We start from the raw sequence: 12,854 nt of genomic DNA on the forward strand, positions 1-12,854 counted from the left end.
TAGCATGTAACATGGGAATGAAAAGATAAGAACCCCAAAGCATCAATACCTTAATTTCAGACCCCTGAACCTCAGCAACTTTGATAAATTTTTTGCCAGTCAGAGGATCAACTATCCAGAGTTCCAGTTACAGACTTATCCATTTTGCCTGCACTGAACTTAAATTCGTCAATGTTTGTGGTGAAATAGCACATTTCACTTGGCGGGGAACGTGATAGTCATACATTAACCTACAAATAAGCAGAATAATTCCATGTTTTAGCAATTCAATTCCAGGTTTCTTATTTTTTTAAACAATTGCTTGGCCATTGTACACTAATAAATGTTCCTGAAGATGGAGGACAAATGCATGAGATTGCTCTGTACTAGAAAGGGGTGTCATCAAGTTATCATAGCCATAGCCTAAAAAACAAAGCACCACTTTTTTTTTGAGATGGAACACTACGATTCCATAGATTAACCAGGTCCAGCCAAGTTGCTGGCCGATCGCACATTTACATCATTTGGCAGGTCCTCCGACCAAACCTCCTGGATTATTTGACGCCTAGCACCAAAGGCAGCTAAAGCATGAGCGAGATGATTACACGCCCTCGGGGCAAAAGAGAAATTAATTCTGTTGAAGTTCAGCTGAGCGAAGGTCCGTATCTCCCGAAACAGGATTCCTTCCCAGGCGAGATCAGCTTCAGGGCTTCTTAGAGCGTTGACAAGCACCTGACAGTCCAGTTCCACCTCCACATTGGTCATTCCCCAGCTTGATGCAGCCTCAAGTGCTCTAGCACATGCTTCCGCTTCAGCCTGCACCGGAGAGGCCACATGGTGCAGGTAGCCTGCTCCAGACCCTCGTACATCTCCGACATGGTCCCTGATGACGAAGCCCTAGCCGCCTGTGCACGATGTCGCTGAAAATGCGCCATCGCAGTTAATTTTCAGGCAGTCCTCCTCGGGCCTTTGCCATTCCTGGGCCATGCGCTTATAGTTCGCATTACTAGGTTGTCGGCATAGGGCGAGGGAATCCATTGCCCAATGATTGATCTCCCCAGCAAGATTGTCTATTGGTCCAGCAGCTTCGCTTGCATTTGTTTTGTTCCTCCAGTTCCACCATCGCCATAGCAGGCAGACCACCAGAATCCTTTTCTCTTCTGGTAGCTGAAATACAGTATTCACCACTGCATGTGCATCGATACATGTACACATCTGCATTCGAATATGCTCCAGTTGCAAAGAACGCCACACTATCTTCACTTGTTTGCACTTCAGAAACAGGTGAGCTCCATCCTCATCAAGCCGTTTACAACAAACACACACAGTGTCACAGTTGATGCCCCGGCGTTTCATATTCAGTTTCAGTGGTAGGCTGTTGTGAGCTAGACGCCACACGAACTGTTGGATTTTTGGTTGGCACGGTAACTTCCAGATGTCAGACCACTCCCATCGGTTTGGCAAGACGGTCGAGGTCCCCAGTAGTGTTGCATCCCTCATCTTGATGTAAATTTGGTAAGCCGATTTAACTGAGAAAACTCCCTTGCTATCATGATACCAGGCATAGCAGTCCTCCCAATCATCCCGGACCGGAGTTGCCAAGATGATGCTAGCCTCTTCCGGACTGAAAATGTCACACACCAAAGCTTCATCCCAAGTCTGTGTGTCTGGATCCACTAGTTCACAAACTCTAGTGAGGAGGCAGCCTCCCCTGGGGGTGGATGGAGTTCTTGGTCCGTCTCTGTTCAGCCATGGATCCTTCCAGATTTTGACCGAGCTTCCATCTCCAACTCTATGTATCAGACCCTCCTTCAAAAGTGACACCCCCTTCAGAATACTTCTCCACGTATATGATATACCCGGATGAGCCTCTGCCTCAAGAATTGATGTGCGCGGAAAGTATCTGGCTTTCAAGACCCTAGCGCACAGGGAGTCAGGTGCAGTTAGCAGCCGACATGCCTGCCGTGACAACATAGCGATATTGAAGCCATATATATCTCTGAATCCCATCCCCCCATCCTTCTTTGGTCTTGTCAATAACTCCCAGCTCAGCCAGTGCATTGTGTTATTCTTGTCCTGTTTTGCCCAACAAAATCGACATATCATCGTGCCAATCTCCTCGCACAAAGTCTTGGTCAAATCGAAACATGACATAGCAAAAGTAGGGATAGCTTGGGCACATGCTTTGATCAACACGTCCTTCCCCATTTTGGACAGCAACCTCTCCTGCCACCCCTGTATCTGCTGCCATATCCTCTCCTTCAGATACTCAAAGGTCTGCTTTCTAGCTTGGCCAACATAGACGGGTAGTCCCAGGTACTTCTCATTACGCGCTTCAGCTCTAATATTCAGCAGTCCAAGCACTTCATGTTTCCTCGGATTCCTTGTATTCTTACTGAACATAACAGATGATTTATCATAGTTTACAACTTGCCCTGAGCAATCCTCATACAGTTGTAGCACATTTTGCAAAGCCATAGCACTCTCGCTTGTAGCTTTAATGAGTACTAGTGAGTCATCCACAAATAATAGATGGATTAAAGCTCGGTGCATTGTTGCAAATGCGTATCCCACTCAATGTTCCATCCGCCTCAGCAACATTCAGCAGAGAAGAAAATCCTTCTGCACATATGAGGAAAAGATACGGTGATAAAGGGTCGCCTTGCCGTAGACCCTGCTGTGGTACGATCACATCCGTATAATCTCCGTTCACTTTCACCCTATAGGATACTGAGGATACACATAGCATAATTCTGTCAATCCACTCTTCGCCAAACCCCAGTTTCCGCATCATCTTTTCCAGGAAGATCCATTCAATGCGATCATAGGCTTTACTCATATCGAGTTTGACCTCCGCAAGCCCCTCCTTGCCTCTCCTTTTGTTCTGCATAAGATGTGTGCACTCATATGCTAGCAGGATATTGTCCGTAATTAACCGACCAGGTACAAAGGCACTCTGATTGGGGGATATAATATCAGGAAGGATTTGTTTGAGACGGTTTGCCAATACTTTCGAGACCAGTTTATAGACGACGTTGCAGAGGCTGATTGGTCTAAGATATTTCATATTATCTGGATTCTTTACCTTAGGTATCAGCACAACACAGGTCTCGTTCCAACCCTCCGGCATCGGCCCCCCATTGAGTACTGCAAGGGCCTCCGTAGCAATATCATCACCCACAAAGTCCCAACATTTCTTATAAATACGGCTGGCATGCCATCCGGGCCGGAGCTTTGAGGTCACCGATACTTTGCAGCGCTTCATATACCTCCTCACGCGTGTACTCCTTCTGCAAGAGGCCGTTCATATCGGGAGTGACATGAGAGTTCACTCGTGCAAGTAGTTCTTCATGCCGACCACCTGCATGAGAAGTGAACAGATTCATAAAGTAATTAGTTACAACTTCCTTCAGCTCCTCCTCCCTCTCCACCACAGCCCCATCATCCCTTCTTAGCTTCTTGATCCTATTCTTCCTCCTCCTCTCCGACGCGGCCGCATGAAAAAATTCGTATTTCGGTCTCCCCACTTCATCCAATTGATGTGCGCCCGTCGTTTCCAGTATGTTTCTAGCTGGTCCTCCAGCCGACTCAATTTAAATCGCAGCATATGCTCCCTCTGAACCTGCTCGTCATCAATACTCTTCCTTCTTACAGCCTCGAGCTCCTTCTTCAGTCTATGAATTCTTTTCTCAAGGTCGCCGAGAACGTTCTTGCTCCAATCAAAAACTTCCTTCAGCACTCCCTTAGCTGCTCCTGCTACTTCCTTCCCTTCTATATTCTTCTCCCTCCCCCATGCATTTTGCACTATCTCCCTACATCCTTCTTCATCTAGCCATCTTGCCTCAAACCTGGGCATACGATTCTGCGGGTCTCCTTTCCTGATTGCTGCAGCCCCGGTCGTATCTATGATGATTGGTCTGTGGTCCGAGTGGAACGGATCACCATTGATCACCTTGTAAGCAGGAAAACGGTTACGCCATGATTGCGTAGCAACAGCCCTATCCAGCCGCTCCTTGACATAATCGCACGCAGCCTGGTTGTTATTCCTCCAAGTAAACGCATCTCCAATAAAGCCAAGGTCATCTAATTCACACTCTTCGAGGGCTGATTTAAACCGATCCATACATGCCTGGCTGCGTGGAACCCCCCCTTCCTTCTCCCAGCTATGTAATACCTCATTGAAGTCGCCTGCACAAAGCCACGGTTTATTATTGTGGTGTTTCAGATTCCTCATGAGGCGCCAGGTTTTAACTTTCTCACTCATCTTCGGCTCACCATAAACATCCGTAAACCTCCACTTGAACCCATCCTCCTCAGTAATCTCCGCATCAATATGATATTTGGACATAAAACCCACAATGCGCAGGTTCACTTCTTTCTTCCAGAACATGGCCAACCCCCCACTCTGACCCTCACAGTTCTTCACCATCAAACAAGTCATATTCATCTTCCACCTTAACCATTCCAGTCTACGTTGCTCCATCTTCGTCTGCGACAGAAACAGAACATCGGGGTCCTCCTTCTTCTGGAGATCCAGAAGACCACGAATCGCCGGGCCGTTCCCCAACCCCCGGGAATTCCAGGAGATAAGCTTCATTGGGGCACGCAGGGCTGTTCCGACAGCCCCACTTTAGCATTGTTTGTGACCTCCACACCATCTGCACCGTGCCCTTCTAACTTGCTCTTCTTACTCTCCGGGTTTAGCTCCTCAACCACCATGTCATCCCCACCTCTCTTCTTCTCCAGGAGCACATTATCTGCATGCCCCAAAACCCTTCCCTCCCTTCCTTTCTTCTTGTACCTCCCCCCTTTCCCCATTGAATTCTGCTTCTCACCTGCATTATGTACAACGGCCAGCCCACTTGTATCTGCTGATTGACCTCGTACCCCCTCCCCCACCTTACCGGCCTCCGATTTTGCTTCATCGGTACTAACTTCGTTCTCCCCTCCTTTTACCTGACCCACTCCTTTGATCAAGCCCCCTCCTTCTTTTGGACCCCCCTCCACTACCTCCACAGTTAAGGCTCCCTTTTGTATGATTTGGGGTCCTTTAACCTGTCCGCCACTTCCTGTATCGCTCTGGAACCCCAGCTGCTTCGCCACATCAGTTCTCCTGCTTGGGGCTACCCCGGTCATGTTTTTGATCTTTAATGGGCTGGTAACCTCCTCCCCATCAGTCCTCTGGCGTTCATTCCCACTGCCTCTCTCAGACCCTTCTGTATTCTTCCTCCAAGAAGGACCATCGCTTCCTGACCTGCCGCTGCTATTGGTCCATCCGTACCTCCTTCTGTTGGCTCCACCACTGTATTCCATAGCCTGCCTCCCCCTCTCCTCACCGCCCTGATATGCTTCTGGCAAGTAACGTAGCCATCTCCCATACTCAGCCACCTCCCCCCTTTTCAACTTTGTCTTGCATTCACGGTCAATATGCCCCATGATGCCGCATGTGTAGCATAAGTCCGGGAGGAACTCGTATTGAAAGTGGCACCAGATTTTTGGTTCTTCCTCCTCCTCTCCCCCCTTTGCCTTGACCACTATGTCCCCATCGGCATCCTCCTCATCGTCTAGGAACATTCCCCTCTTAAGAGGTTCCTTCACCATGATCCGCACTTTGACCCTCAAGCATTGCGCAACCGCTGTCACATCCTCTCCTGTGTCCACCTCTATCAGATCACCAATATTCTCACCCATATCTTCTGCCAATTCTTTGCACATCAGACCCAGCGGCACGTTAAAGATCCTAATCCAGATTGGCACTTTATCAAACTTATAATCATCTATGGTCTTTGCCGTATCGAACTCCTCCATGACTAGTAATTCTTTCCCAAAGGTCCAAGGTCCATTCTCTACCGCTTTCCTCCTCCTTGCCTCTCTCTCAAAAACAAACAAGAATCTATTCCCTCCCATATCCTTAACCTCTCAAAAACAAAGCACCACTAACCAAATACATCTTGCCCATTTTCCCAATAGGAACTTCAGAGGAATGAGATTGCTCTGTACTACAAATCGGACACAGTGGAACGATCCTTCTCAACAGAGGCCGAGGGTCGAGGGTCCTGTCTCGCCGGCCATGGATGCTCATGGAGTGCGAGTCTAGGCTCTACGTTTAAATCAATTCTTACTACTCCGCACAGTAATTCCCTGTAGCGCGTGGACACCCAAATACAACCTATGCAACAAAAATTAGACCAATATTAAGTGCGCAAACAAGACACAAAGACGAATATTAAGTGCCACACACACGGTCCCTACAAAAATTCCTGAAAAAATAAATTTGAACTACTCAACCCTAAATAAAACTGAATAAAAACATAAAAACCTAAGCATTTCTTTTAGAGGCAATCAATATTCATTGAGCTCATATTTGGATTTCAGATTTCAGTGAGCACGTAATTCAGGACCTACAAGAATCGAGTCTACGCGCACATATGCATGAAACATAATGCAAAACCCTGTCGAATTGATGCCCATATGCTTTTATGGTACCTCAAGCATAGCGCAGAAACTGATTAGAAGACCTTGTATCACAAAGAAGAATTTTATGCACAAAAATCAATTTGATCTCTGCATAAAAAAGACTGAACTGGTTTGTTGTTTCATGCACAAAAATCATTTTCATCATTGCCTCTAAAAGGACAGTTTACAAAAAATTAATGCAAGTTATGCATCAGGGACAAAATATAGTACCTTGGCCTCTTACAGAACATGGCATCAAGCATTGAGGCACCCGCATCACCCAGACCATTTTTCGAGACTTCAAAGGTAAAGGGCGCTGCCTGTCCACACGAAGTGCGGAACGAGGGCATTTTCAGCGAGATCTTTTATGATTCTTCTCCATGTTTTTAATTTCAGTTGCATGGGCCACATCAGTTGCATTTTTAAGCTCACAGAGAACTAAAGAAAAATTGCACTCAGACCTGCATATATCTGAACTCAGTAACATAGAATTTTAAAAGACGATTGCACCTATCATACATAGATTGAATGGACGTGAAGGATCATATGATGCTTACCTTCAAGGTGTTCCTGAAGATTTCCATTGGAACATACTCCACATTAATGCTTTATTTTCCCCTTCTACTATTTCAGATTGTGTACCACATACGTACAGGTATCGTAAATGAATAACATGGTTAGATTTCACAAGAGTTGGATAGCAACTTCTACAGTCAACGTCTGGTAAGTTACTCATAGTACTTACTATACCTTATAGGATGTACTAATGATGGTCAATAGTAACTTTTAGAGACCAAACATGTCAAAGTTGATCTTGATGGTTAGCACATCAAATTGTTATCTCAAATGTTACCGTCCATAAAAGATGCAGAAAATCTCCAACAAAAAGAAAATACATCAATCTTGCAGTAGTTATTATTACTCTAGTATTCTTCAATTGTTATCTCAAGTGTTGTATTCTTCAATTGCAGGCCCTCAAAATGTGGCAGCTCAGTAGCAAATTCAGCCAAACGAGCTCCATCTGCAAAAATTTGTGAGGATCAAAAGAATATATTATCTCTCTTATGATGATAAACGTATGTACAACAACGGTTATTACAAGACTTCCAGCGCCCATAAACAGTCCAACTTATAAAGGTTATCACTAAAAAAACATAGTTTCAAAAGATCAGAATTTATCCTTGGAACAAATCTTTCAATAAACTGAAAGCATCATACGCATAACGAAAGCACTGCCCTATAACAGAATGAACAAGCTAAAGTGAATGCAAGCATGCTTTTAGTGCTTAGTCTATAACAGGCGGGTAAAGTTCCTCCTTGTTCCCATGTTGTTCATCATCCCCTTTTGAAGAAGAAACATCGTCTCGATGTAAAATCATGGTGATTGACTCAAGGGAACAGAGAGCAAACACACCTCCTTCAAGCGAATTCAACAATTGACAGCTCCTTCAAACGAATTCAACAATTGATGTGCTGCAGCGAGCGATGGTTTATGATCTCCCTCGCCAAATTTTCATCAATCCGCAAACACAACAGGACACCAAAAAATTTGCCCCGTTACTAAATTTGCAGCATGAGAATCCTGACGAGTTAAGAAAAACTCGACTGAGCGTCCCATGTTCGTAGTCCTACGCGAGGCGGCGTCTTCAAAACCCAAAGTGCCACCATTTTCTTTATGTCCTGGAGAAAGGCTTATCATAAAATTTTGCCAAAAAACTATTAATCAGAAATAACATCACAGTATATCCATCCTCTTGCTAAAAACTATCTGAATCAAACAAAGATGTAATTTTTCAATATCAGTATACAAGAATGTTTACCTGTTGTGTGATGTTCTCCATCCGATTTGATTGCTGTAAGAGAAGGTAAATAAAATAAAACTATAAAAACGAGCAAATAAGCATCACAAAAGAAATCACATGGCAAATGTATAGTACATAAAAAGGTGCATGTGTGCTGCCACAGGATAACTTGTTTCATGAATTGTTACTTTAAAGAACTATACTGTTTTGCGGAAGATTAGCATATACTTCAGATACTATCTGAAAAAATGTAAAAGGAATATAAAAGCACCTAAACATTTGTGTGGTTAGAATTCCAGAGCAAGAAATATACCATTACGTTCTTATGCTGCAAAGGAAATATGGAAAGATTTAAAAAGGGGAGTAGTAAGGAAATAGTCCAACACGGTCTTCTCCACTAAAACAAATGGCTATAATATCTTGTTCATTGTATTTATGAGAATAAGACATATTCACCACTTATTTGAAATCGGCTTCAAACTCCATGTGGTGTTTGATGTAAAATAGGTCACAAAGAAACAAAATTTTCATCTCACAATTTGATATGAAAAACTAGTTCATTTATTACGACGACTGGAAAGAAAATGTATAAAAACTAACCAGTGACTGTTTGTGAAAAGAAAACATATAGCACCTCTCAAAAATAGAATCTCTAATTGTGATTTATTTACAGTACAGTATTTTGTTTCGGGATAATAACAAAATCACAACCATAATAGATTAGTACTCCCTCCGTCCCAAAATTCTTGTCTTACATTTGTCTAGATACGGATGTATCTAATACTAAACCGTGACTTGATACATCCGTATTTAGACAAATGTAAGACAAGAATTTTAGGACGGAGGGAGTATGATATAATTTTTAACTTGATCACTATGGTTAATTATCAGAAAACGATGGTGTATGTGCATGCCAGCTACAAAGGTAAGCAACTAATGCATGTCATATAATCTAATCTATAGTATTATAGTCAGAGATTGGGATGGGGATGAGGATGCGAGCCCTCACATGCATTGCCGTCTGCACAGGCTTGTTTGCTGGCATCCATAGCTCCTGCTCGACCCTTCGACTGCAGCATGCCGGAGAGCACACCGAACGGCTGCTGGTGCCTGGCGGGAGAGCACGTGAGGGACGCATCGACACACACACATCAGCAAGCAAGCACAGACGTGTGTATGTGTTAGGTGGGATGGAGAACGAAAATAAACCAGTGGAGGTGGGACGAAAATTAACCGTAGAACGGAGACTACCAAATGAGACATTAGGAGTAGAGATACTAACAATAAGACATACGGCTCGTCTACACGGACTGTAAATCTTACCCAATAGCTGTAGGATTATTGCTCCAAAAAACACAATGGCACACCCAACAAAAAATACCTTGCATGGCCACTGCTGAACGTGGAGTCTACACCAAATTTGACACTACTTTCAGACTCGGTTTTAGTCTGCTACGTACTAAAAGATCATACCACGAAATTAAAGAGGAATCCAGTTATCAGAGTAGCATGATTTCCTTTCAACTTATTTACATGACTGATGGCAGCTGATCTGTAACACTTTAAAGTCAAACAATTTCAGTTAACCTATCTAGCTCGCAGCTTCCTAGCTAGTTAGCCTATCTAGCAACATACCAATTTATTTCAACATTTTTGTAGGGTAAATTTCTTGTAACCTATCCACACAAAATAGAGATGAACAATCCCAGCGATGGATCAAGACTAAAATTTCTTGCATAACAAAAGTGCAGTTAGAGACATGCGCCCAAGGAGGCTCTCACCAGTGGTGCCGGCCGTGATGGCGTTAGCACTCGTGCTGGGCATAGCGTCATATCCATCGTCTGCCGACCGGAAGCAGTAAACCTCCCAGTCCAGCTTCCCTGTGCGGATGAGGACGACGATGACCCCGACGCTGCCGTAGTCGCCGTGGCGGCGCTGCACCAAGTACTGCTACCGCCCCTGCATTTGGTCGCAAACAATCGTTTAGAAACCGCAGATTCAGAAAGAAGGGGAGAAGAATTGCTCTCAATCTCACACCCATGAACAAACCAAGTCGCACAAGGAAGGAACTCACCAAGATGCCGCCAGCACGAGACCCGCCCGTGGCGAGGTTGCCGCTGTACACGTCGCTGGCGTACGTCCCGTCATCCTCGTCGTCGGTCAGGAGCGCGCGGCTCCGCGGCCGCACGTGCTGCCCGTCGCCGTCCATCGGTGCCCGCGGGGATCGCTGAGTCGGAAAGAAGCAGGCGCCAAGGTAAACAACGTCGCCGCCGTGGAAGTCGGCCGCGAGAGGCGCGCCCAGTTGGTGTCCCGCCTCTCGCTGTCCGTTGCGCCACCAGTTGGTGTCCCGCATCTGTTGCCACTCGCCGACCCCTGCCATGGGAGAGGAGAACCTGGGGGCGCGTGAGTACAGGCTACGGGGAGAAGATGGGTTGGGGCATCGGCAGGGAGATAGCGTTACCTGGGTCGTCGCTCATCGCTGTCGCGGACGCGGCGCTCCTGCTCGTCTACCTCCCACTTCCATCTCCTCCTGAAATCGGTGAAGAAAAGAAGAGACGGCAAGGGCGCAGATCCACCGCTCCAATCAGATCCCTTCCATTCTCTTCCCTCCCTTGGGAGAGGGAGAGAAGGTGAGGGGGAGGAGGAGGCCACCGGCGGTGTCGCCATGGCCGGGCAGGGCTCCTCCCACCTGCCCGCGACGGGAGGTGGCGGGGGCGGCAGCGACGGGCGGCGGCGTTTGAGGGAGGGGATCGGTGGCGGCTGCGAGGGCGAAGGGTCTGGTGTGGCGTCGCTCGAGGGCAAAGGCTTCGCTCGCTCGTTCGCAACGCACGGAAACGTCTGGCTAATTCTTCATAGGTTAACCGTCGCGTAGATTATTTTCAGGCGCGAGATTTTTTCGATGAACCGGAGGGTTTAGCACTGGACATAATAGGAGCATATCGATTTTTATTTCCTGGTTCGAGGGTGGAGGTGGGAACCGAGGGGACGCAGGAGGTGGGATCGAGGACAAAAAAACCCGTTTCTAGTGGGACGAAAATTGATCAGCGGAGAGTACCAACTGGTCCATTAGGAGTAGAGATATCTGAGTTGATTGAATAATGTCCACGGTTTATTTTGGTCCCACCACTTTCAACCATTTTATTTTGCTGGTTTTTTTTCATCCCCTCCGCCACCTCATCGTTTAGTTTCGCATCACCCTCTCACACAACGAGAAAAATCTGTACGGATCGGAACTTTCCATACTGACGCAAGTTATTTAGTAATACATTTATGTAAAAGAATCAATCACGATCAATCTCTAAAGATCAAATCTATATTAATTACCTTAAATCGCTCAATCACATTAACAAATAACCAATTTTAAGAAATCTCATTATTAAAGCATTTATGTACCTACTTAATTTTTATGGAATATTATCTCATTATTGAAGTATTTATGTACCTATTTAATTTGTAATCGAATATTATCCAATGGCAGCAACAAAAAAATGCGGACGCCTCATCTTACTTCTGTCGTCCAGCCCTACCGCTCGAAAAGTCCGAGCGCCGCCGCCACCACGTAGCCTCGTGCCCTATCCCATCCTGGATTCCTCCCTCTCCCTCACTCTATGTCTCTCCTGCACGCTCACGCAGGGGATGGGCCGCTCGGCCTCTCCTTGCAGGCTGCCACCATCCTCCTTGGCATCGTGTCGTCAGCACCTTCACTAGGTATCAAGGGTTCCAAGAGCTCGGTCTGATCCGGCGTTGTTCGGTTAAGAGTTGTGGTCGCCTTTGCCTCTGTCACATCGAGCATCTCTGTGGCCATGGCCGCATAGATCGTGTAGACCGCCGTCGATGGTGGCCTCTCTATCACTATGGTGCAATGATTCCTCATGTATCTGCCGCATCTAAGAACCTCCTCTGGCAAGGACACAGGAGTCGACTCATTGTTGAGGACGGACGGCCACTGCCACGAGGTGAGAGCTGCCTCATCCTGTAAGGAGGTGGGCGACGTCGCCGCCATTCGTCACGAACATACATGGATGCTGCTTCCGCTGTGTTGGCATGCTTCTCCTGGATTGACAATGAATATCAGCTCTGCCGAAGTCAATTAGATCGGCTTATTAGATTGTCCAATGAACATAGCATGGAGTAGTGATGTACATCAGGTTTGTGGGCGACGATGGTTTATATCTGCTGGATTCCTATAATCGCTTACCTGCAGACCTTGCGCTATATTTTACACCAGGCACACAAGCTAGAAGTGGATGAGAATTTCTGCATGATCCTCGGATTCGTTGAGATTGCACTGACGTACGTACTATCCATGACAATGAAGGAGAGAACGTCGTTTAATTAATAGTAATAAGACACGATCATCAACTGTGCAAAATAGCAGGTGTAAGATATATATTCACCGCTTTGCTAGCTCCAATAAATCTATTGATTACTCATGCTGCTTCAATTGGGTTGTTACGAAAACATGAAAAGTACTTTAAAATTATTCTAAGTTGTATGACACCCAATAAATATATTGATTAGTCATGCTGCTTCAGTTCGGCTGTTGTGGACATTGACATTGAAAATTCTACTGCCACGGTTCGTACCCAAGTCTGCATCACATGATCAGAATATTAA

General features: G+C 45.8%; 1 protein-coding gene across 2 annotated transcripts; it reads right to left on the reverse strand.

Moving 5' to 3' along the window:
* Positions 1-5,935: 5,935 nt before the first annotated feature.
* LOC123060048 (uncharacterized) lies at positions 5,936-11,043 on the reverse strand. 2 transcript variants are annotated; one of them, XR_006427702.1, is made up of 9 exons: positions 10,699-11,042; positions 10,312-10,630; positions 10,019-10,196; positions 9,247-9,347; positions 8,256-8,288; positions 7,850-8,126; positions 6,993-7,456; positions 6,667-6,896; positions 5,936-6,148 (listed from the first exon to the last, which is right to left on the reverse strand). XR_006427702.1 is itself a non-coding variant. In XM_044482618.1 (6 exons), exons 2-6 carry the CDS (start codon positions 10,383-10,385, stop codon positions 7,952-7,954), a joined length of 561 nt encoding a protein of 186 aa, XP_044338553.1. In that variant the 5' UTR covers positions 10,386-10,630; positions 10,699-11,043; the 3' UTR covers positions 7,591-7,951. The 2 variants fall into 2 exon arrangements, 1 of the variants encoding a protein (XP_044338553.1); XM_044482618.1 differs by lacking the exons at positions 5,936-6,148; positions 6,667-6,896; positions 6,993-7,456 and having other exon boundaries at positions 7,591-8,126; positions 10,699-11,043.
* Positions 11,044-12,854: the final 1,811 nt, after the last annotated feature.

The sequence above is a fragment of the Triticum aestivum genome, chromosome 3A (genome assembly GCF_018294505.1).
Source record: "Triticum aestivum cultivar Chinese Spring chromosome 3A, IWGSC CS RefSeq v2.1, whole genome shotgun sequence".
Taxonomy (NCBI): Eukaryota; Viridiplantae; Streptophyta; class Magnoliopsida; order Poales; family Poaceae; genus Triticum; species Triticum aestivum.

Bases quoted from the DNA above. Each gene is read 5' to 3' on its own strand.
- LOC123060048 (XM_044482618.1), bottom strand. From the start codon at position 10,385: ATGACGGGACGTACGCCAGCGACGTGTACAGCGGCAACCTCGCCACGG. The intron at 9,348-10,018 runs GTGAGAGCCTCC...CTCTCCCGCCAG, and splicing joins CATCACGGCCGGCACCACTG to GCACCAGCAGCCGTTCGGTG. The intron at 8,127-8,255 runs GTAAACATTCTT...TTTTATGATAAG, and splicing joins TGGAGAACATCACACAACAG to CCTTTCTCCAGGACATAAAG.